Source organism: Nicotiana tabacum, chromosome 11 (genome assembly GCF_000715075.1).
Source record: "Nicotiana tabacum cultivar K326 chromosome 11, ASM71507v2, whole genome shotgun sequence".
NCBI lineage: Eukaryota > Viridiplantae > Streptophyta > Magnoliopsida > Solanales > Solanaceae > Nicotiana > Nicotiana tabacum.
This window is the reverse complement of record NC_134090.1, coordinates 95,673,131-95,695,793: the sequence shown is the minus strand read 5'-3', so window position 1 is coordinate 95,695,793 and position 22,663 is coordinate 95,673,131. Positions and strand designations below refer to the sequence as shown.

The following is a 22,663-nucleotide window of genomic DNA, read 5'->3' as shown; positions in this document are numbered from 1 at the left end:
GAGGACACACTAATTTATGATTATGAGGCCGAGGGCCTGAGTTGTACGCCATGAGGTGGCTTGATATGAGGCCGAGAGCCTATTGATTATGCCACGAGATGACTTGATATTGCGCTTGGGCCGTAAGGGGCCCCTCCCAGAGTCTGCACACCCCTAGTGAGCGCAAGTACCCATTGTGATATGAGATATAGCCCGAAGGGCTGGTGTTGTTCCATGATATTGCCCGAAGGGCGGATTCTATTGACATTGTGCCCGAGGGACAGATTTTTATGTGTTTATCTATTCTAGCTGCTTTTCATTTAATTGTTTAACTGTTAAAAAAGTGTTTTAAAGAAGCTTATTCTGAACCAAGGTGTCTTTATATGTTTTCACCGTTTCATTATTTCACTGTTTCATTGCTTTTACTGGTTTTATACTGCTTCAGTATGGCATGTTGATGTGCTTTTACGTGATTTCTTATCGCTCAGCCTTCATTTATTGTTATTACTCACTGAGTTGGAGTACTTACTTTACTCCCCGCACCCTGTGTGCAGATTCAGGTGCTTCAGGTTCCGCTAGCGAGTGTTGATTCTTCCAGCTTAGGCGGATTTCGGAGTTCACTAGGCAGCTGCTCGGCTTTCGCAGCCTAGTGATTCTCCCCCTATCTTATTTTTCTCTTGTTTTAGTTCTGTAATGGACTATGTAGACTGTTCCTGTTTTAAAATCGGTTAGTAGATGCTCATGACTGGTGACACCCCGATGTCGGGCTATGTCTCTTCCGCAAATTATATTATTCACCTTTATTTTGGGATTATTATTATGTTAAAGACTTAATTTATTATTTTAATGGCTTAAAATGTATTGGGTGTGTGTTGGCTGGCTTTGTGTTCCCGAGAGGCGCCATCGCGACCGGGTCTGGGTTTAGGGTCGTGACAAGTTGGTATCAGAGCCTAGGTTACATAGGTATCACAAGTCATGAGCAGGTTTAGTAGAGTCTCGCGGATCGGTACAGAGACGTCTCTATTTATCCTCGAGAGGCTGTAGAACCTTAAGGAAAAACTTCATATTCTTGAAATTCTTGTCGTGCGAATATGTTAATTCGAGTACTAAACTTTTGTTATTCTATTCTCTCACAGATGGTGAGGACACGCACTACCGGTCAGGATGGATGACCACCAGTACCACCAGCTATGGCCACTAGAGGCCAAGGATGCAGTCGTAGTCGTGGTAGGGGCAGGGGTGTGGCCCACACAGCAGCTAGGGCAGCACCTGCAGATCCACCATCCGCCCCGGTTCAGGATCAGATCCCAGTTGTGGACGCTCCAGCAACACCAGCTATGCCCATTGCGATTCCGGGTCTTCAGGAGGCCTTGGCTCAGATTCTATCCGTATGCACTGGCCTAGCTCAGACAGTCTCAGTTACTACAGCCGCATCTACTTCTCAGGCCGGGGGAGGCAATCAGACTCCCACCACTCGCACACCTGAACAGGTTGTGTAGGGACTTCAGACACCGGGGGCGCATCCAACCCAGCCGGTTGCAGCTGCTCAAGACTAAGTAGCTCCTGCCATGCCAGAGGACGAGCAGTGCAGGTTGGAGAGGTTTGGTAGACTTCAGCCTCTGACTTTCAGTGGTGTAGAGGGCGAGGATCCCAGGGTTTCTTGGATAAGTGTCAAAAGATGCTTCGTATAGCGGGTATTCTAGAGACCAGCGGGGTCGCTTTCACTACTTTTCAATTTTCTGGAGCTGCCTTCACTTGGTGGGAGACTTTTGAGAGGTGTAGGACTATTGGTGCAACACCCCTTACCTGGCAGCAGTTCTCCGTTCTCTTTTGGAGAAGTATGTGCCGCAGTCTCGCAGAGAGGAGCTGCGCAGGCAGTTTGAGTGGTTGCGTCAGGGAGAGATGACTGTGACGCAGTATGAGATGAGGTTCTATAAGTTAGCTTGTCATGCAATTTGGTTGGTTCCGACAGATAGAGAGAGGATTAGGAGGTTTGTTGATGGTCTCACTTATTAGCTTCGTATTCTCATGACTAGAGAGAGGGTGACTGATGCTACTTTTGAGGAGGTGGTAGACATTGCTCGTGAGATTGAGTCAGTTCGTCGCTAGGAGCGAGATGAGAGAAAGGCCAAGAGGCCTCGAGGATCTGGTAGTTATGGTGGTGCTCCTTCAAGAGGTTAGTTTCAGCACGGCAGAGGCCATCCATTCAGGCATGCCCAGCCTGCTCGCCCAGGTTATCGTGGGGCGTCATCGGGTCATGGTTCTCACGGTCCTCATCAAGGCTAGTTATCACTTAGTGCCCTTCTAGCTTAGAGTTCGTCCCGTGCTCCATCAGTTCAGGGCTCTTCTATGCCAGGTGCATGTGCTAGTCATTCTGGTGCTAGAGGTTCCCTTCAGTCCCCATCTTCAACACACGGGAGTTGCTATAAGTGTGGAAAGATGGGTCAGATATGGAGGCAGTGTCCTCGTCGTCTTGCGGGTTCATCTCAGCAGAGGAGTCAGCCATCGTCTTCAAAGCTAGTTACTTCACCACCACCCGCCCAGCTAGCTAGGGGTGGAGGTCAGTCAGCTAGAGGTCGTCCCAGAGGGGGAGGTCGATCAGGTGGCGGTCAGGCCCATTTCTATGCACTTCCAGCTAAACATAATGCTGTTATTACAGGTATTGTCTCAATCTGCCACAGAGATGCTGCTGTATTATTTGATCTAGTTCCACCTTTTCTTATGTGTCATCATACTTTGCTCGTTATTTGGATACGCCCTGTGAGTCTCTTTTTTCACCTGTTCATGTATCTACTCCGCTGGGCGATACTGTTGTTGTAGACCTTGTGTACCGGTCGTGTGTGGTGACTATTGGGGGTCTGGAGGCCCGAGTGGATCTGTTGTTATTATGTATGGTGGACTTTGATGTTATTTTAGGCATGGATTGGCTATCTCCATGTTGTGCTAATTTGGACTATCATGCTAAGACAATGACATTGGCTATACTGGGTGTGCCATCGATTGTCACGCCCCAATCTCGGGAGGCGCGACCGGCGCTCAATCGAGTGAACCCAACTGAGCAAGACTTATCAAACACTTTCTACCCATCCCAATATGAATAAGGAAGCCATGCTTTCATTTATTTAGATAATAGGAAAGACAGTACAATCAACACGGTTAGTTCATTTTATATTACAACCTTAAACCGTAGTTAAGTTTCCAAGATTCCATACAATTATACTTTAGAGAAGCGAGAGCTAGAATTACAACATAGTTCGTAGACATATCTAACACCCGTACATAATCCACACATATGTCTACGGAGCCTCTAAGGATGCAAAAGACAAGTATGCCAATGCCGGCGACAAGGCCCTGACTATACCTCAAAAGTGGATATCTATAGAAAAAGATGTACAACATAACCCCTTGAAGGAGAAAGGGGCTCTCCAAGACTTTGAGAGGAGGATGCTCCGCTACATGTGATCGGCACTATCCGCTATGGAGCCACCTACATTCATTTAAAAAAATATAGCGCCCCCAGCAAAAGGGGACGTTAGTACCATGGAATAGTACTAATATGTATAACTAAACACCATCCAGTTAGAAAGAACAAACATACAAGAGTAAAAGAAATCATAAGGACAACAAAGCTTCAAATAAGCATCACATCAATAATATAAGAGGTTCACATAGTTTTCACATAATTTATGAAATTTTTGGTTAGGGCATTCCTTATTGTTGCATCATCATCACATTACCACTGCTTCCTTGATCGGAGTCCGATCACGGCCCGATCGTCTAAGCCGTCTTACCAAGACGTTACTCTTATTTCATTCTCACTTTTCAGTTTCAATTATCAATACATTACCACCATGTGTGTATAACATGGCATCCGATCACGGCCCAATCGGCTAAGCCGTCTTACCAAGACGTTACTCTTATTTCATTCTCACTTTTCAGTTTCAATTATCAATACATTACCACCATGTGTGTATAACATGGCATCCGATCACGGCCCGATCGGCTAAGCCGTCTTACCAAGACGCTACCCTTTTCCGTTAATCATCTCACTTTAGTCTTTGGATTCACATGAATTAGTTTCTCGGCACTTGGGGCCACAATTACCACATTCCATAACTCACTTTTCGCATTATTCCTATTTTCAACATTTATCTTGCCATTTAGGATCATAGGCACATACAAAAGCAATTTTAGTTATAAACATAGAGAGAAATTCATCTAGTTTGGCATATTAATCACAATATAACCTTGACTTGACATTTAGGCATTTAGCACATAGCTCATGTTTTTCCACACATCCTCAATTTACAAAGAATAACACACTAAACACATGGAGAAGCATCTTCCACATACATTTTTGCAACATTAATTTATTTGACATATCAAGTACCACATCAATCGAATTACGGGATTACAACATTTGCACGGGCACCATAGAGGCTCAATTTCTAAAAGGAGGGGGTTTTAGCCATACATACCTTGTTTAAGCTTTCCTTAAGTTACTACGACGTTCAGAAAATTCTAGCAATCCCAATCTACTTGAGACATAACAAAATTGAGCACAAATTAGGAAGGTATTCATGGTTTCAGCTCATTTGAGCATTTCATCAAATAATAGTTGAACATCTTGATTTCAAATCTCTTTTACAAGATTTCCTTCATTCCCCAATTCAATCTTTACTTATTTATGTTCAACAATCTTCCCACAAACCTAATTTGTACATGCATGTATACATAATACTATTACACCCAAGAATCATACCTCAATAACCCATCTCACAATCTCTATAATACTAACACAACCTAGGTTAGGCACTTATGGCGTCCAGTCACCATCCCATGAGTTCTAACGTATATATCATACATAAATAATCACCATAGAGTAGTTAGAGATGATGGACATACCTCTTGTAGCAAGAATCTTGAGAATCCCCACTTGTAGTGTTCTTGATTAATTTAGGGATTTGAACGGGAATCTATGGATTTTCAAGATCAATCCTTGTTAATATAAGTGTTTAGGAGTAGTAATCAACTCAAAATACTCCAAAAATATTACCTTGGATCATAGGAGGGAAGTATGGGATGGATTCCCCTTGATAGAGCAAGTCGTAGCTCAAACAAATGACTTAGAGACTCTCCATACCCGGTCTTGGGGTATTTATAGGGCTTCTAGGCGCGCGACCGCAGTCAAACTACGCCCGGGACGCGGTGGCCGTGCTCGTACCGCGCTGGGAGGCAGAAACTTTCAGTTATCCCGCAGTCGTGCCGCGGCCGCGCCGTAGACGCGCGTCTGACACATGTCCGGTAAAATGGTCATAACTCTCTGTATACACCTCCAAATGACAAACGGTTTGATGAGTTGGAAACTAGACTCATATAGCTTTAATTTGAAAGGTTTTGCATCGCACAACACCTTATATAAATGGAGATATGCTTGTCCAAAGTGAGGTCTTGTGCGTACTTATTTACAACTTTAGTCTATTATGAAATTTTCCAACTTGGCTTAGACTTAGGCCTCTCCTTAGACCCCAAATCACTTATAATATGACTTATATGCTTATTAACATATCCAATTAATATCTATTATATCACGAATCCTCATTTGCACGCAAGATAAAATAATTAGCCTACCTTGGCACCACGAAATCTTAAATTACTTAGCAAACTTTTTTGGGGCTTTACGCGGATTGAGTGGCGAGGTTTGACTGATTATATTCCCAGTACAGTAATCTCATTCTTGAAGGCCCAGCGTATGGTTGGGAAGGGTTGTATTTCGTATCTAGCCTTTGTGAGAAATGTTAGTGTAGAGACTCCTAGTATTGATTATGTTCAAGTTGTGAGGGATTTTCTCAATGTGTTTCCTGCAAATCTTCCGGGCATGCCACCGGATAGGGATATTGATTTTGGTATTGACCTGGTGCCGGGCACTCAGCCCATTTCTATTCCGCCATATCGTATGGCACCAGCAGAGTTGAAGGAGTTAAAGGAGCAGCTTCAGGAACTCCTTGATAAGGGGTTCATTCGGCCTAGTGTGTCGTATTAGGGTGCGCCGGTTCTATTTGTGAAGAAGAAGGATGGCACAATGAGGATGTGCATTGATTATAGGCAGTTGAACAAAGTAACAGTTAAGAACAAGTATCCTATGCCTCACATTGATGATTTATTCGACCAGTTTCAAGGAGCGAGAGTGTTCTCCAAGATTGATCTCCGTTCAGCTTATCACCAGTTAAAGATCAGGGACTCGGATATTCTTAAGATGACTTTCAGGACCCGATATGGTCATAATAAGTTCTTGGTGATGTCTTTTGGGCTGACCAATGCCCCAACAACGTTCATGCATTTGATGAACAACATGTTCCGGCCTTATCTCGACTCATTTGTCATAGTCTTCATTGATGATATTCTGGTGTATTCGCGTAGTCAAGAGGAGCACGCGGAGCATTTGAGAGTTGTGTTGCAGAGATTGAGGGAGGAGAAGCTTTATGCAAAGTTCTCCAAGTGTGAGTTTTGGCTCAGTTTAGTGGCTTTCTTGGGGCACGTGGTGTCTAGTGAGGGTATTCAGGTTGCTCTGAAGAAGATAGAGGTGGTTCAGAGTTGGCCCAGACCGTCCTCAGCCATAGAGTTTCGGAGCTTTCTTGGTTTAGCGGGTTATTACTACCGGTTTGTTCAGGAATTTTCATCTATTGCATCACCCTTAACCAAGTTGACTCAGAAAGGTGCTTCATTTGTATGGTCGGATGAGTGTGAGGAGAGCTTTCTGAAGCTCAATGTGGATGGGCTTCGAGAGTTGATTCTGGAGGAGGCCCATAGCTCGTGGTATTCCATTCATCCGGGTGCCACGAAGATGTATCAGGATTTGAGATGCCATTATTGGTAGAGGAGAATGAAGAAAGACATTGTGGGATTGGTATCAGGATCTGACCGGGTGGCTTGCTTCAACAGATGGATATTCCAGAGTAGAAGTGAGAGAGGATCACTATGGACTTTGTAGTTGGACTCCCCCGGACCTTGAAGAAGTTCGATGCTATTTGGGTGATCGTGGATCGACTAACCAAGTCCGCGCATTTCATTCCCCTGTGTACTACCTATTCTTCAGAGCGGCTAGCAGAGATCTATATCCGGGAGATTGTTCGTTTGCATGGTGTCCCAGTTTCCGTCATTTCAGATAGGGGCACTCAGTTTACTTTGCAGTTTTGGAAGTTTGTGCCGCGAGAGTTGGGTACTCAGGTTGAGTTGAGCACGACTTTTCACTCTCAGACAGATGGGCAGTTCGAGCACACTATTCAGATATGGGAGGACATGTTATGTGCTTGTGTTATTGATTTCGGAGGGTCATGGGATCAATTTCTACCACTTGCAGAGTTTGCTTATAACAACAATTACCAGTCGAGTATTCGGATGGCTCCATATGAGGCTTTGTATGGGAGCTGATGTAGATCTCCAGTTAGTTGGTTTGAGCTGGGTGAGGCTAGGCTATTGGGGACACACTTGGTGCAGGATGCTTTAGAAAAGGTGAAGGTAATTCAGGAGAGGCTTTGTACAGCGCAGTCGAGACAAAAGAGTTATGCTGACAGGAAGGTTCGGGGTCCTACATGGTTGGTGAGAAGGTTCTGTTGAAGGTTTCACCCATTAAGGGTGTTATGAGGTTTGGGAAGAAGGGTAAATTGAGGTAAATTGAGTCCTCAGTTCATTGGGCCTTTTGAGGTGTTTCGGAGGATTGGGGAGGTGGCTTATGAGCTTGCTTTGCCACCCAGCTTGTCAAGTGTGCATCCGGTATTTCATGTTTCTATGCTCCAGAAGTATATTGGGGATCTGTCTCATGTTCTGGATTTCAGCACGGTGCAGTTAGATGGTGATTTGACTTATGATGTGGAGCCAACAGCTATTTTGGAGCGTCAGGTTCAAAAGTTGAGATCAAAGGATATAGCTTCAGTGAAAATGTAGTGGGGAGCTCGGCCCGTGGAGGAGGCTACCTGGGAGACCGAACGGGAGATGCGGAGCAGATATCCTCACCTATTTGAGGCTTCAGGTATGTTTCTTGACTCGTTCGAGGACGTACGTGGCTTCATGAGTTGCTGCTCCGTTACCCCCATTTCTGCTTCTTATTGCTTTGTTTATCGGTTTTATGTGTGATCGGGTTGGTTGGCTCGGGTTCGGAAAGGGTTTAGTAAGGTTTGAGTCACTTAATCTCTTTTGAGGGAGCTTAAGTTGGAAAAGTCAACCGGATGTTGACTTATGTGTTAAAGGGCTCGGATGTGAGTTCCTACGGTTCGGATAGCTTCGGGAGGTGATTTGGGCTTAAGAGCGTGATCGAAATGTGTTTTGGAGGTCCAGAGTAGATTTATGCTTGAATTGGCGAAAATAGAATTTTGGCGTTTTTATGTTGATAGGTGAGATTTTGATATATGGGTCAGAATGGAATTCCGGGAGTTGCAGTAGTTCCGTTGTATCATTTGGGATCTGTGTGCAAAATGTTAGGTCATTCGTACGTGGTTTGGTAGACTTTTTGATCAAAAGCGTAATTCAGAAGAATTTTGAATCTTAGGCTTGATTTCGATGTGATTCGGTTGGTTCGATGTTGTTTGAGGTGTTTTGAAGATTGGTACAACTTTGAGTAGTGGTATATGATATGTTTGTGCTTTTGGTTGACGTCTCGGGGCCTCCGGGTGATTTCGGATGGTTGGCAGAAAGTTTGGAAGTTGGTTTTGGCAGCTGAAGATGTTCCATTGCTGTCATGACCGCACCTGCAGCTAGGGGACCGCAGTGCAGCCTCGCAGAAGCGAGTTTGGAGCCGCAGATGCAGCCAAAGGCATAGTTGAGTGAAACCGCAGATGCGGTATGTGAACTGCACCTGCGTGACCGCAGATGCGGAGGTAGGGTTAGAGGTGCGGAATGCCTGGGCCAGAAGGTATAAAAGGATCCCTTCGCGATTTTTGAGTTGTTCTTCACCATTTCAAGTCAGTTTTGGAGCTTTTTGGGAGATTTTGAAGAGGGAATCAAGGGATATCGTTTGGAGGTAAGATTTTTGAGTCTAATAATCGATCCTATGGCATTATTTCATTGATTTGGCCTAAGATTAATGGAAATTAAGGGTTAAAAATTGGGAAACTAAGGCTTGCTATTGAGACCTTGACTTGAGGATTTGAGGGCCATTTGTGGTCGGATTTTGTGACTTTTGATATGTATGAACTCGTTGGGAGATAAGAAATCTATTGATGTAAATTTTATCGAATTCCGAGACATGGGCCCGGGGGTCGGGTTTTGGTTAATTTCAGGATTTATGTTGTAAATTGATTATTTTCGCATGGGCTTCGTGCCCTTAGCATATTTTGACGTCGTGATTCTGATTTTAGATAGATTCGACGCGAGTTGAGGCCGATTCGAGGGGCAAAGGCATCGTGGTCTAGAGTTTGGACTGGGCTGAGGTGAGTAATGATTTTAAATGTTGTCCTGAGGGTATGAAACCCCGAATTCACCACGTATTTGATTGAAAACTGTTTACTATCATCATGTTTTGGGCTGAATGCCATATTTGGGCCTCGTGACAACTATTTGGACCTTATGGGAATTTTACTGATATTTCCTCATTGGTTTGACTTTATTCTTGTACTCAGTCATGCTATATTCCACTGTTTTCATAACTCAGCCATGTTTACTCTATTTTAACACATTAAATGATATTTTAAATGATAATTTGGGCTGAGCATCATGTTTTACTGTTGCCCAAATGGCTTATGAGATTCTGACTGAGTAAGGCCGAGGGCTTGTGTTGTGAGGATACACTGATTTATGATTATGAGGCCGAGGGCCCGAGTTGTACGCTACGAGGTGGCTTGATATGAGGCCGAGAGCCTATTGATTATGCCACGAGATGTCTTAATATTGTGCTTCGGCCGTAAGGGGCCCCTCCCAGAGTCTGCACACCCCTAGTGAGCACGAGTACCCATTGTGATATGAGATATAGCCCGAGGGGCTGGTGTTGTTCCATGATATTGCCCGAGGGGCAGATTCTGTCTACATTGTGCCCGAGGGGCTGATTTTTATGTGTTTATTTGTTCTAGATGCTTTTCATTTAATTGTTTAACTGTTAAAAAGGTGGTTTAAAGAAGCTTATTCTGAACTAAGGTGTCATTATATGTTTTCACTATTTCATTTCTTTTACTAGTTTTATACTGCTTCTTTATAGCATGTTGATGTACTTTTATGTGATTTATTATCGCTCAGCCTTCATTTATTGTTATTACTCACTGAGTTGGAGTACTCACTTTACTCCCTGCACCCTGTGTGCAGATTCAGGCGCTTCAGGTTCCGCTAGCGAGTGTTGATTCTTCCAGCTTAGGCGGATTTTGGAGTTCACTAAGTAGCTGCTCGGCGTTCGCAGCTCAGTGATTCTCCCCTTATCTTATTTTTCTCTTGTTTTAGTTCTGTAATGGACTATGTAGATTCTTCCTGTTTTAAATCGGTTAGTAAATGCTCATGACTGGTGGCACCCCGATGTCGGGCTATGTTTATTCCGCAAATTGTATTATTCACCTTTATTTTGGGATTATAATTATGTTAAAAACTTAATTTGTATTATTTTAATGGCTTAAAATGAATTGGGTGTGTGTCGGCTGTCCTTATCTTCACGAGAGGCGCCATCGCGACCGAGTCTGGGTTTTGGGTCGCGACATATGTACCTATGCACGACATGACATTCATACGCATATGAATTACGCTATAAGTATTAAATGATATGCAGAGTTATCCGGACTTACAGGTTGAGTCCTTAATTAATGTTGACTTACTGTTATGTTATAGTTCCGCCTTACATACTCGGTACATTATTCGTACTGACGTCCTTTTATTGTGGACGTTGCTTGCAGGTATAAGTAATCAATTCGATGAACCCTCATTGTAGATGAGTTTAGCATTCAGCGAAGGATCGGTAAGACTCCACCTCATTCGGAGTGTAGTCGAATCTATGAGCCATCGCGTCAGAGTTTTACTTCAGACTTATGGGTAGGTCGGTACCCTATCCTATTTGATGTTAAATAATCTTAGAGGCTTTGTAGACAAATGTTCAGTTGTACAGTATGTCAGAGGACTTGCCGGACAATATGTATTTATGTCTTAAGAACGATAGTTTATTGATACAGTGTTGCCCACTTACAGTTATGCACTACGAGTTTTTGCCATGTTTGCCCACGATGGTCACAGAAAGAATGAGTTACAGAATGGTTCACTTGGGCCGGTACGACACCGGGTTCCAGCCATGCGTCCCTAGGTTCGGGGCGTGACAAAAAGCACGAAGGGTGATACCGTGCCACATTATTGAGAGTAAAAGAACGAAGGGTGATGCCATGGACATTTCTATTTATGCATATGGCGAGGAAGAGTGATAAAGCATGAAGGGTGATGCCGTGCACTTTCTGCTTGCTGTGTTTATTTGTTGTTATCAATTCAAGTGTTTTAACTGTTTAAATTCCTTTACTACTGTGATCCTTTGTGTTGGAACCTATCGAGTTTTCAATACCTCGCCGTATTTATATATGTATTTCAATACTCCAAACTTGAATAATTGTTACATCTTTAATTCAATTAGTTTCTCAATTATATTTCCTTAAACCGTCTGAGGTTGCATTTTACTTAAAAGAAATTTCTACTAAGTTGTAATTTATTATATCCCATGTTAAAGGTAATAATTCATTCGATGTTGTATTTTAATTGAAAATGGTACTTTCTTTATTCAAATAATTTCTAAAAATAACTTTATTTTTTCTTACTGTGTCCCTAATTGGTTTAGAAGCTGTGCTATACTTTATGTTATGTAAATGAGACTCCTGAAACATCTTAATTGAATTGGTTATGGGTCCTATGTACTGAGTAACATGAGAACCTTGTTGTGCAAAGTGAGACAAAAATATGTGGGCACAAGGTGCCGGGTGTGCTAAAGGTTTGGAAGTTGAGGTTATGATATGAGACATCGAGTTCTGAGATGGCTAGGGTTGTGCACCAGAAACGATATGATTGATTGAGTTAGCACTGTCTTCCTTACTTGAGTTCATTCTACTTCTCTATGTTCCAGCTATGTTAGTGTTGATTTACTTGGTTATCTTTCGTTTCCATTCGAGTTTCCTTTTATTATTTCGACTGTTCATATATTGATTTATCCCTGCTGTTGATATTACTTCATCACCTTTATCTTGATATTTGTTATCATATCCTGTTTAATCTGTCTGACCAGTAGGTGTCTTGACTGTTCCTCGTCACTACCCCATCGAGGTTAGTCTTGATACTTACTGGGCACCGCTGTGGTGTGCCCATACTACACTTCTATACATTTTTATGTACAAATCCAGGTATTTGATCGGCAGTAGCGGTGCGTGTCGTTGCGGTGGAGACTCAAGGTAAACATGTTGCAGCATTCGCAGGCCTAAGAGTCACCTTCATTTGTAATTACGTTCCATTGATTCCTTCTCGTTCTGGAACAGTGTTGTATTTATTTTGTATAACTACTCTTAGAAAGTCTTATGACTTGCACCACCGATTTTGGGAAATTGTGATTTATTCAGAGGTACTTAATTTGAAGTTAGTTAATGTTAATGTTATTTTAGTTAATGTTAGACTTACCTAGTTTAGAAACTAGGCACCATCGCAATTCCTTCGGAGGGATTTAGGGTCGTGACAATAACTCAACCTCTCAATTAGCAGTAATCAAGCACTATTTTTAGTGTTTCAGTGTCATTATCAACTTGTTATTACCCATATGAACCTACTTCATGGGATCTCCAACCACATAGGTTGGGTTACCATCTCTATTAACAATATATCGATTATCAACTTGTTATTACCCATATGAACCTACTTCATGGGATCTCCAATCACATAGGTTGGGTTACCATCGCTATTAACAACATGCCGGCTTTAACCCCATCTCTTTTGAGGCTTGAACAATTAATTTTCTTCTTACAAGTTTAGTCAGAGGATCGGCCAAATTTATCTCTGACTTCACATAGTCAATGAAAATTATTCCATCTCTTAATATCTATTTTATGACATCATGTCTCAATTTCATGTGTCTACTTTTACAATTATAAGATTTATTCTTTGTAATAGCTATTACCGCTTCACAATCACAATGCATAGACACAGGAGGAAATACGTCCTTTATTAACAGAATATTGGCTAAGAAATTTCTTATCCACTCAGCCCTTGAACCAGCTAACTCTAGTGCTACAAACTCTGATTTCATAGTCGATCTAGCTATGATCGTCCGTTTAGTTGATTTTCACGATATTGCACCACCACCAAGGGTGAATACATAACCACTAGTGAATTTTGTCTCATCTGAATCATAGATCTAGTTTGCATCACTGTACCGTTCTAAAATAGAAGGAAATCCATTATATAGAATATCATAATTCATGGTTCCTCTCAAATATTTTATTAGTCTAACTAATGCAGACCAACACTCTTTGTTCGGATTATGAGTATATCTACTCAGTCTACACACTGCATAGGCTATATCAGGCCTTGTAAAATTCATTAAATGCATCAGACTCCCAATAATCTGAGCATATTTAGACTGAGCAACTGGGTTACCATTATTCTTTTTCAACTCAGAGTTAGCATCAAAAGAAGTGCTCGCAAGTGTGGCATTATGATATTCAAACTTCTTAAGAATTCTCTCAACATAATATTCTTGTGACAACATTATGCCATCTTCATTCCTCATAACTTTAACTCCCAATATCGTATTTACTTCACCCAAATTTTTCATATCAAAATAGCAGACAAAAATAATTTATTACTTTGTACAATATTTAAACTTGTGCCAAATATAAGCATGTCATCAATATACGGACAAATTATCACATAATCATTGTTTACCACTTTAGTATAAATATATTTATCCACCTCAAGTGAAGATAAATCGTCTCTCAGTAAGACTTGTTCAAATTTCTCATACCACTATGTAGGAGCTTGTTTAAGGCCATAAAGAGATTTAATTAATTCACAAACTTTATTTACTTATCCAGGAATGACTCACCCTTCAGGTTGAACCATATAAATATTTTTTTCTAAATCACCACTTAGAAAAGCAATTTTGATAATAATTTGGTGAATAAAAAGCTCATGAATTGAAGCTAGGGCAATTAAAACTCTATGAAAGAAATTCTAGTCACTTATGCTATTGTATCAAAATAATCTATATTTTATATTTGATGAAATTCTTTTGCTACTAACCGAGCTTTATATTTATCTAAAGATCCATCAGAATTAGATTTTCATTTGAAAATCCATTTACAACCAGTAGATTTCGCACCAGGAGGTGAATCTATTAAGATTCATGTTTTATTTTTCAAAGTAGAATTAATTTGATTTTTTATTGCCTCTTTTCAATAATTATCTTTCGAAGAAGATGTAGCTTCAAAATAATATGATGGCTCATTTTCGATAAGAAAAGTTTGAAAATCATTTCTATAAGAAAAATATTCTTCCCTAGATCTTTTACTCCTTCTCAGTTCCTCATTAGAGGTACTTTCATTATTTGTTTCAACAAGTGTATGAGAAATTTTATCAAACAGTGTTTAAATAAATTCAAAGAACTCAGCATTCTTTGTCTCAATTATGGTATTGTAATAAATCACATCACTTTCTAAAATAAGAAATCTATATGAAACACTATGTTCAGCATATCCAATAAGCATACAATCTGCAATTTTAGAACTTATTTTTCTCTTTTTAGATTCAGGCAAAAGAACTTTAGCAAGGCACCTCCACACTTTTAAATATTTCAAGTTAGGTTTATAACCCTTCCACAATTCATAAGGAGTTTTTTCCAGTTCTTCTATGCGGTATTCTAATTTGTAAGTGACATGCAGATAATATAGCTTCACCCCACAAGTTATTAGGTGCGTTAGAGCTAACTAACATGGAGTTCATCATCTCTTTCAATGCTCTATTTTTTTCCAGCTACTCCATTTGACGCATGCAAATAAGGCGGAGTTACTTCATGAATTATTCCTTCTTTTTTACAAAAATCATTCAAGGATAAATATTCTCTACCTCTATCTGATCTAATTCTCTTGAGTTTTCTACTAAGTTGATTTTCAACCTCAGTTTTATAAGAAATAAAAGCATTAAAGGCATCATCTTTGTTTCTAAGCAAATACAACTTAGTATATGTAGAAAGATTATCAATAAAAGTCACATAATATCTTTTACCACCTCTACTCATAGTCTGCTTTAAATCGTCTAAATCAGTGTGAATCAAGGATAATAATAAAGTTTCTCTATTTATAGAAAAAAGTCTTTTTAGTGCTTTTAGCTTCAGCACATATTTCACATATGTCTATATTGTTTGAGTCTAAAGCAGATATTAAACCTAATGACTATATTTTTCTTATATATGCGATATTAACATACCCTAATCTAGCATGCCATAAAGAAATAGATTCAACCATATAAGCAAAAACAGATGCATTTCCATTGATAACATCAGAAACATTAAGTACAAAGAGTCTCTGGTTACAATAGTGTAAAGCCCCGTAAAAGTTTTACCTAAAAACCTAAAATTTAGCGGTGCCGAGATAGGCCTATGTGTTAAAAATAGTAGAAATTCTTCGGGCCGAGCTTTCTCGATGCGGTTTAGACTTTTTGGGTTGAGCAGTACGCTAAAGAGTTAAAGGAAAATATTTTGCAGAAGCGGGCATTTCTGTGGCCCATTATGCGACCACATAATGACTATGTGTATCACAGAATGGCCGTAGAGTGAGGCAGTCTTTTGGGTAATTTTTGATGTCATTTTTGTGGCTTTTTATGCAATCGCAGAACCATTTTGCGGGCTGAAGTCTAATCGTATAACCAACCTTGAGATTCTTCAGATTGTGGTTCTGCGGCGCATTATGCAACCGCATAACAGGGGACCTCAAACTGAAGCAGAATAATTCCAGTTCTTGAGGGCCATTATGCGGCCCATTTTTGGACCACATAATCATCATGTGATCGCATATGGGGCCACAGATCTTGTTCCGAGGCTTTATTTTAAGGTTTTTATAACCTGACCCAATCTCATTATATAAGCATTTAAGATCATTTTTCTGGTTAAATCTGATACTTTTTGAGTAAGAGAGGGTGCTTAGAGTGGGGAAGTGTTCTTCAACCTATTACCCATCAATTTTTGCTCAAATCATTGAAGATTAACAAGAAAATTTACTAAGTCTTCACCTTAAAGGTAAGAATCTATGCCCTAGCTCTTAATTTTAAAATTCTTTTGACAATGGGTAGTTAGCAAGACCATCCTTGGGTAAGAGAGTTGTTTATCTTACATGCATGTGTGATAAAAGAGTGTTGGAGTATTGTGAGCTAAAAATGGTAAAGAATGGGGAGTGGGATGATGAAATCTTTCACAAAAAGGTCTTAAAAACATAATGCACACCTAGTGTTTGGTAATCTGCTCAAATGAGCTTATCATGATTATCTTTCTAATTTTTGGTTCAACTTGTTATATTCCTAAAATTAATTGAAGTTGCTAAGAGTTCCGGAATATAGTAGAATTTATGAAATCTCTATTGAGGTATGTACAACAAAACCCCCTATTCTTAGAATTTAATCACATGGTGTTCGTGCAATCGGTGTAAGTCCCGAATTGATTGTTATACAAATTGCTATTCCGAATGTGCTTGAGTTGAAAAATATATGTGCAATATGTATTCTAATGCTTTCACCATGTTATCTTATTACTTGAGGATGTGTTCAAAATATGGAATATGTGCTGAAAATGCCTACACTTCAAGTCAAAGTGGAATAAAGATTGTTATGCCACATTATGTGAAAAGTCTCTATGTGCCTTAGATTCTAAATTGCTTATGTTTGCTTAAATGTTATGAAAAGAAATGCCTTGTTGTTGGAAATCTATGATGATTTTTGAAAGCAAAAATCCGAAATATGAGATACAAAGCGAGAAATACTAAAAGTGAAATACGAAATGAAAAATATGAAATACGGCCAACGTGCCAAGTGAAATAATAGAATTGTAGTTGATGTCTCTTATGAGATGGCCTAGCCGATTGGGTCGTGATTGTACGCCATGTCGTACGCATGATGGTGACTGTATCAGGAAATTGTAATCAAAATTGTAATTGTAGTTGATATCTTACATAAGATGGCCTAGCCAATCGGGTCGTGATCAGACGCCATGCCATACACATGGTGGTGACTGTAATTGACATTGTAATTGGAATAGTGATTGTGGTTGATGTCTCACATGAGATGGCCTAGCCGATCGGGTCGTAATCAGACGCCATGTCGTACACATGGTGGTGACTGTATTGGAAATTGAAATCGAAATGGTGAATGGTATCATATTGGTACTGAAGGCTTCCCCGACTTAAAATATGGAAATTTAATTGAAATATATCTCATCCCTTATTTGATGTTTGGTAGATGTTCAATGCCTTACCTGATATTATGATTGTCCATACTTGTATTATTGTCCATTCTAACGAGATGGTGTTTAGTTATACATACTAGTACCATTCGACGGTACTAATATCCCTTTTGCCGGGGGTACTGCATCTTAAATGGATGCAGGTGGTTCCATAGCAGGCAATGTTGATCAGCGTTAGTAGTACATCCTCCTCCCAGTAGTCTTGGTGAGCCCTATTTCATTTCGGGGTTATACATCTTTCGTTCCTTATGTATTGCACTTGAGCTATATTCGGGACCTTTTTGCCGGTATTTTTATAGTACACTTTTGTATCTATTTAGAGGCTCCATAGACATAGTGTGAGTTAGTTGTATATGGGTTCTGTGGAAATTCGAATGAATTATGTTGTTTTGAATCATCTATTCTACTTAAAACAACGACAATGTATGTATTTTTGAGACTTTAAAATGAAGTAACATATGGAAACAAGTTGGTATTGCATACATGATCTCTTTATTGGTTAACTAGAAATGTTATGAACTCTCTTTGAACCATGTGTGAGTTTGGGTAGGGTGTGTTCAACAGGCTTGCTTATCCGAGTTCTCTCGGTTGGGCGTTGGTCGCGCTCCCTGAGTTTGGGGAGTGATAAATAGCCCTTTCATACAAACATTGTTTTTGGTCATTATAATCTTATCAAATTCAAATGGCACTTTCACTCCAGCTCTTCCCAATAAGGATACAGAGATCAAGTTTGCCCTCATAGTAGGAACATGAAATACATCAACAAGGGCTAAAAATTTTCCCGAAGTGAGTTTTAGGAGAAATTTACCCTTACCCAAGACTTTGGTAGTGCTTGAGTCTCCAAGGTATACCTCTTCTCTATCATCCTCTAAAGGAGTATAAGAAGAAAATACTTCTCGATTTGCACAAATATGCCGAGTAGCCCCAGAGTGTACCACCCATTCTTTTGCATGTACTATAATATTTACTTGAGAAATGACAACCACAATAATATCAGCACCGTCAACTAAGTTAGCCTTAGGAGTATTAGTTTTTTTGTCATTTCCTGCTCTGTACTTGTAGTGTGAGGCATGATGGCCTGGTTTTCCACAATAAAACAAGAGCCTTTTTTTCTCTTAAGGTTGGGATTTTTGGGCTTGTAACCTTGAGACTTATTCTTGTACCTTTTACGGTTGCTGCTGCTACTTTCCACTGAGTTTTCTTTAAGAGCTGCCATGCTAGCTTTGGCAGATTCTTTTCTGTTGGAATCTTCAATTAGGATGTCGGTCACAATTTTCCCATTGGTGAAATTTTTCTGTTTGTGCTTTAAGTTTTTCTTGTAGTCACTCCATGAGTCGGGAAACTTTTCAATTAGCACTCCAGCAGCAAACTCTTCTAGTAAAGACATCCCCTTGGCCTTCAAATATTCTAGCAATTTTTGATACTCGTTGATTTGCACGTTCATCTCTTTATCATCTCTCATCTGTCACTGCAAAATTTTCCTACTACAAATTTTTGTTTTGTAGCATCTTAAGTAGTGAATTTTCTAATTAAGGCTTCCCAGATAGCTTTAGCTTCCTTATAACTGCAATACATGTCAAACATTTCATTGGAAATAGATTGTAATATAGTATGGCGACATAACTTGTTGGCATGTTGCCATGATTCCACTATTTTATTATCAGCGTCTGCACTAGGTTGTGGATGCAGTAGTGCATGTGCGACACCATGGACATCAAGCAGTGAGAAAATAAGTTCTTGCCAATGCATGAAATTTTTATTGGCGAAAATTTCAATATTTACACATATGGAAATGGCCTGGCATATCATAGTGTAATTAGGACTGGAGCAGCAGAGGTAGCGCCAATATTGGTAGTATTAGTAGTATTTTCAACATCAGTGTTGTTTTCCATAGTTTCATAGATTGTAGTAAAATAACACTAAAAAATAACAATAATGTTATTTGTAATCAGATACACGAATTGACTTGAGTCGTGTTGAACACTGTCCTAAGAAATTATTTCAGCAGTGTGAAATATTTTTCCATGGTTAAACAAGCTTACCTCTACTTAAAAGTATATGAGAATCAACATAATATTAAATTACAAACCCTGCTATTTAAAAGAGGAGGACAAAAGAAAATAGACTACAAAATTTCGAGAAGGAAAGACAACTAACGGAAACTGATGAAGAATGAAAAAGCAAAGGAAAGTTGCTGATGCTTGATGCCTAATTTGAATGCCTATTTATAGGTTTTACAAGAGGTTTGAAGGATGACACTTGTCTTGAATTTTCCATGCAATATTGCACACTCATTTCTCTATTGCTACTTGGAAGGATATTTGTCCAATTTTGAGAAAAGCACAATATCGCCTTCATCAAAACTGATGTAAGAAAATGTCACGCGGTACATAGATAAATGTATATTCTATCTCCAGACTTCAGAGGCAAAAATCTTCGATGATATGTTTAATTTCATCGAAGAGCTCTTAATGTTTACACAAGCGTTACCCACCCAAAATAATCTTATTCTCGCAAACCTTTGGGGTATTTTCATATGTATCCAATTTTGGGGCCACCATTGAAGTTATATTTGTATTGCACAGATTTTATAAAGTGTATCCGCTCAACTTTGAAATAGTTCAATCTCTTCAATGCAACTTTAGAAATCAAATATGAAGTTCTTCTATCTTTCAAATGCAACTTTAGAAATTTAAATATGAAGTAGTTCAATCTCTTAAATGCATATTCAAAAATCAATCCGAAATTCTTCTATATTTTGAATGCAACATCAAAAATTCAAATCTTAAGTAGTTCAATCAATTGAATGCAACTTCAGATTTTGAATATTGAGTTCTGAAACATAAACATGTTCTTCGAAGTTCAACAATCCAATACATGATTCAATGCTCAAATTCTCTACAGATGAATTCAAATTTAAAACATAACTTTCAAATATCATAAAGAACAAATCTCAATCATCAAATTGTCAAAACAAAAAAAAATTAAACGAACCCATTTTGTAACTAAGAAGAAGAAGAAGAAATTGTAAGCACAAAGAGGAAGAAACCAACTGTAAAGAAGAAGATATATATATATATATATATGTATGTATGTATGCATGTATGCATGTATGCATGTATGCATGTATGCATGTATGTATGTATGTATGCATGTATGCATGTATGTATGTATGTATGTATGTATGTATGTATGTATGTATGTATGTATGTATATATATGTATGTATGTACGGTCAAAATAGGGGCTACCCGATTTTGCTATTTGATCAAAACAAAGGAGCTGCTTCGGGGGTAACCTCGAGGCTAGCAACAATCGAGACTAAGTAAGACTAGCTTTGAGTTGAATGAAATAACGGAAAGTCGAGATATCCGTAACCGGTCGGAGTTCACGGCGAAAATCTCGGAGCAAATCAAATCAAGGGAGATTATTCGTATCAATCATGGGATTTACTTCCGTAATTAAAATTGTACCATAATTAGGATTCCTCTAGTACATAAAGAGGGGTCCCCATCATTAGTGGACACTTTTACATTCATATTGACAAAAGCAATACAATATTTCTCTATTGTTCATCAATTTATTGTTCTTTAACTGTTCTTGCTTTACTATTCTTGAGAGTTCATGTCATGCCCCAACCTCGGGAGGCGCAATCGGGGCTCAATCGAGTGAATCCAACTGAGCAAGCCTTTTTAACAATTTCTACTCAATACGATTAAGAAACCATGCTTTCGTTTATTTAGACAATAGCAAAATTGTACATTCAACATTGTTAATTCATTTTCATATCATGAACCTTAAGTCATGGGTAAGTTTTTAAGTTTCATACAGCTACAGTTTAGAAGAACTAGAGCTTAGAATTACTATAATGTACATTGTCCCATCCGATATCTGAACACAACCTACACAAACGTCTACAGAGCCTCTAAGGATACAAAACAAAATTATGATAATGCCGGCAACAAGGCCCCGGCTATACCTCAAAAGTGGACGTCTACAACAAAAGATGTACAACATAACCCCTTGGAGGAGAAAGGGGGGCTCACCAAGACTTTGAGAGGAGGATACTCCGCTACGCGCGATCAGCACTGTCCGCTATGGAGCCACCTACATTTATTTAAAAATGTAGCGCCCCCGGCAAAAGGGACGTTAGTACCATGGAATAGTACTAGTATGTATAACTAAACACCATCATGTTAGAAAGAACAACCATACAAGAGTAAAAGAAATCATAAGGGCTATAAAGCTTCAAACAAACACGACGTCAGCAATATAAAAGGTTCACATAGCTTTCACATAGTTTCCGAAATTTTAGGTTGAGGCATTCAATATTGTTGCATCAACATCCACAATACCACCGTTTCCTTGAGCGGATTCCGATCACGGCCCGATCGGCTAAGCCGTCTTACCAAGACGTTACCCTTATTTCATTCTTACTTTCTAGTTTCAATTATCAATACATTACCACTATATGTGTATAACATGGTGTCCGATCACGGCTCGATCGGCTAAGCCGTCTTACCAAGACGTTACCCTTTTTTTGTTAATCATCTCACTTCAATCTTTGGTTTCACATGTATTAATTCATCGGCACTTGGGGCCACAATTACCACATTCCATAACTCACATTTCACATTATTCCCATTTTCAACATTAACCTTGCCATTTAAGATCATAGGTACATACAAAAGCAATTTAAGTTATAAGCATAGAGAGGAATTCATCTAGTTCAGCATATTAATCAGAATGTACCCTTGACTTGACATTTAGGCATTTAGCACATAGCTTATGTTCTCCACACATCCTCAATTTACAAGAATAACACATTAAACACATGGAGAAGCACTTTCCACATACATTTTCACAACATCAATTCATTTGACATAACAAGTACTACATCAATCAAATTTCGGACTTACAACATTTGCACGGGCACCATGGAGGCTCAATTTTTAAGAGGAGGGGGTTTTAGCCATACATACCTTAATAGAGCTTTCCTTAAATCCTTATAAAAAAATATTCCAGAATTTTCCTAGCAACTTCGATTTATTTTATGAAAATTACAAATTAAACCAAGAATTAGAGACATGGATAAGATTCTAGCTCATTTAAGTAAATTATCAAGCACTAAGTATGCACAGTGATTTTAGGACTCTTTTGTGAGAGGTTTCTATCATTTTACACCCCAATTGCTTTCTCTTTAGTTCACAACCTACCCATACCCTATTATCTTTTATGCATGCAAGAAAAT

General features: G+C 39.3%; 1 protein-coding gene across 1 annotated transcript; it reads right to left on the bottom strand.

Moving 5' to 3' along the window:
• Positions 1 to 14,923: 14,923 nt before the first annotated feature.
• On the bottom strand, positions 14,924 to 18,875 carry LOC107771575 (uncharacterized). The gene is made up of 4 exons (XM_075224336.1): positions 18,557 to 18,875; positions 18,265 to 18,491; positions 15,391 to 15,488; positions 14,924 to 15,257 (listed from the first exon to the last, which is right to left on the bottom strand). Exons 1-4 carry the CDS (start codon positions 18,873 to 18,875, stop codon positions 14,924 to 14,926), a joined length of 978 nt encoding a protein of 325 aa, XP_075080437.1.
• Between the last annotated feature and the right edge of the window lie 3,788 nt (positions 18,876 to 22,663).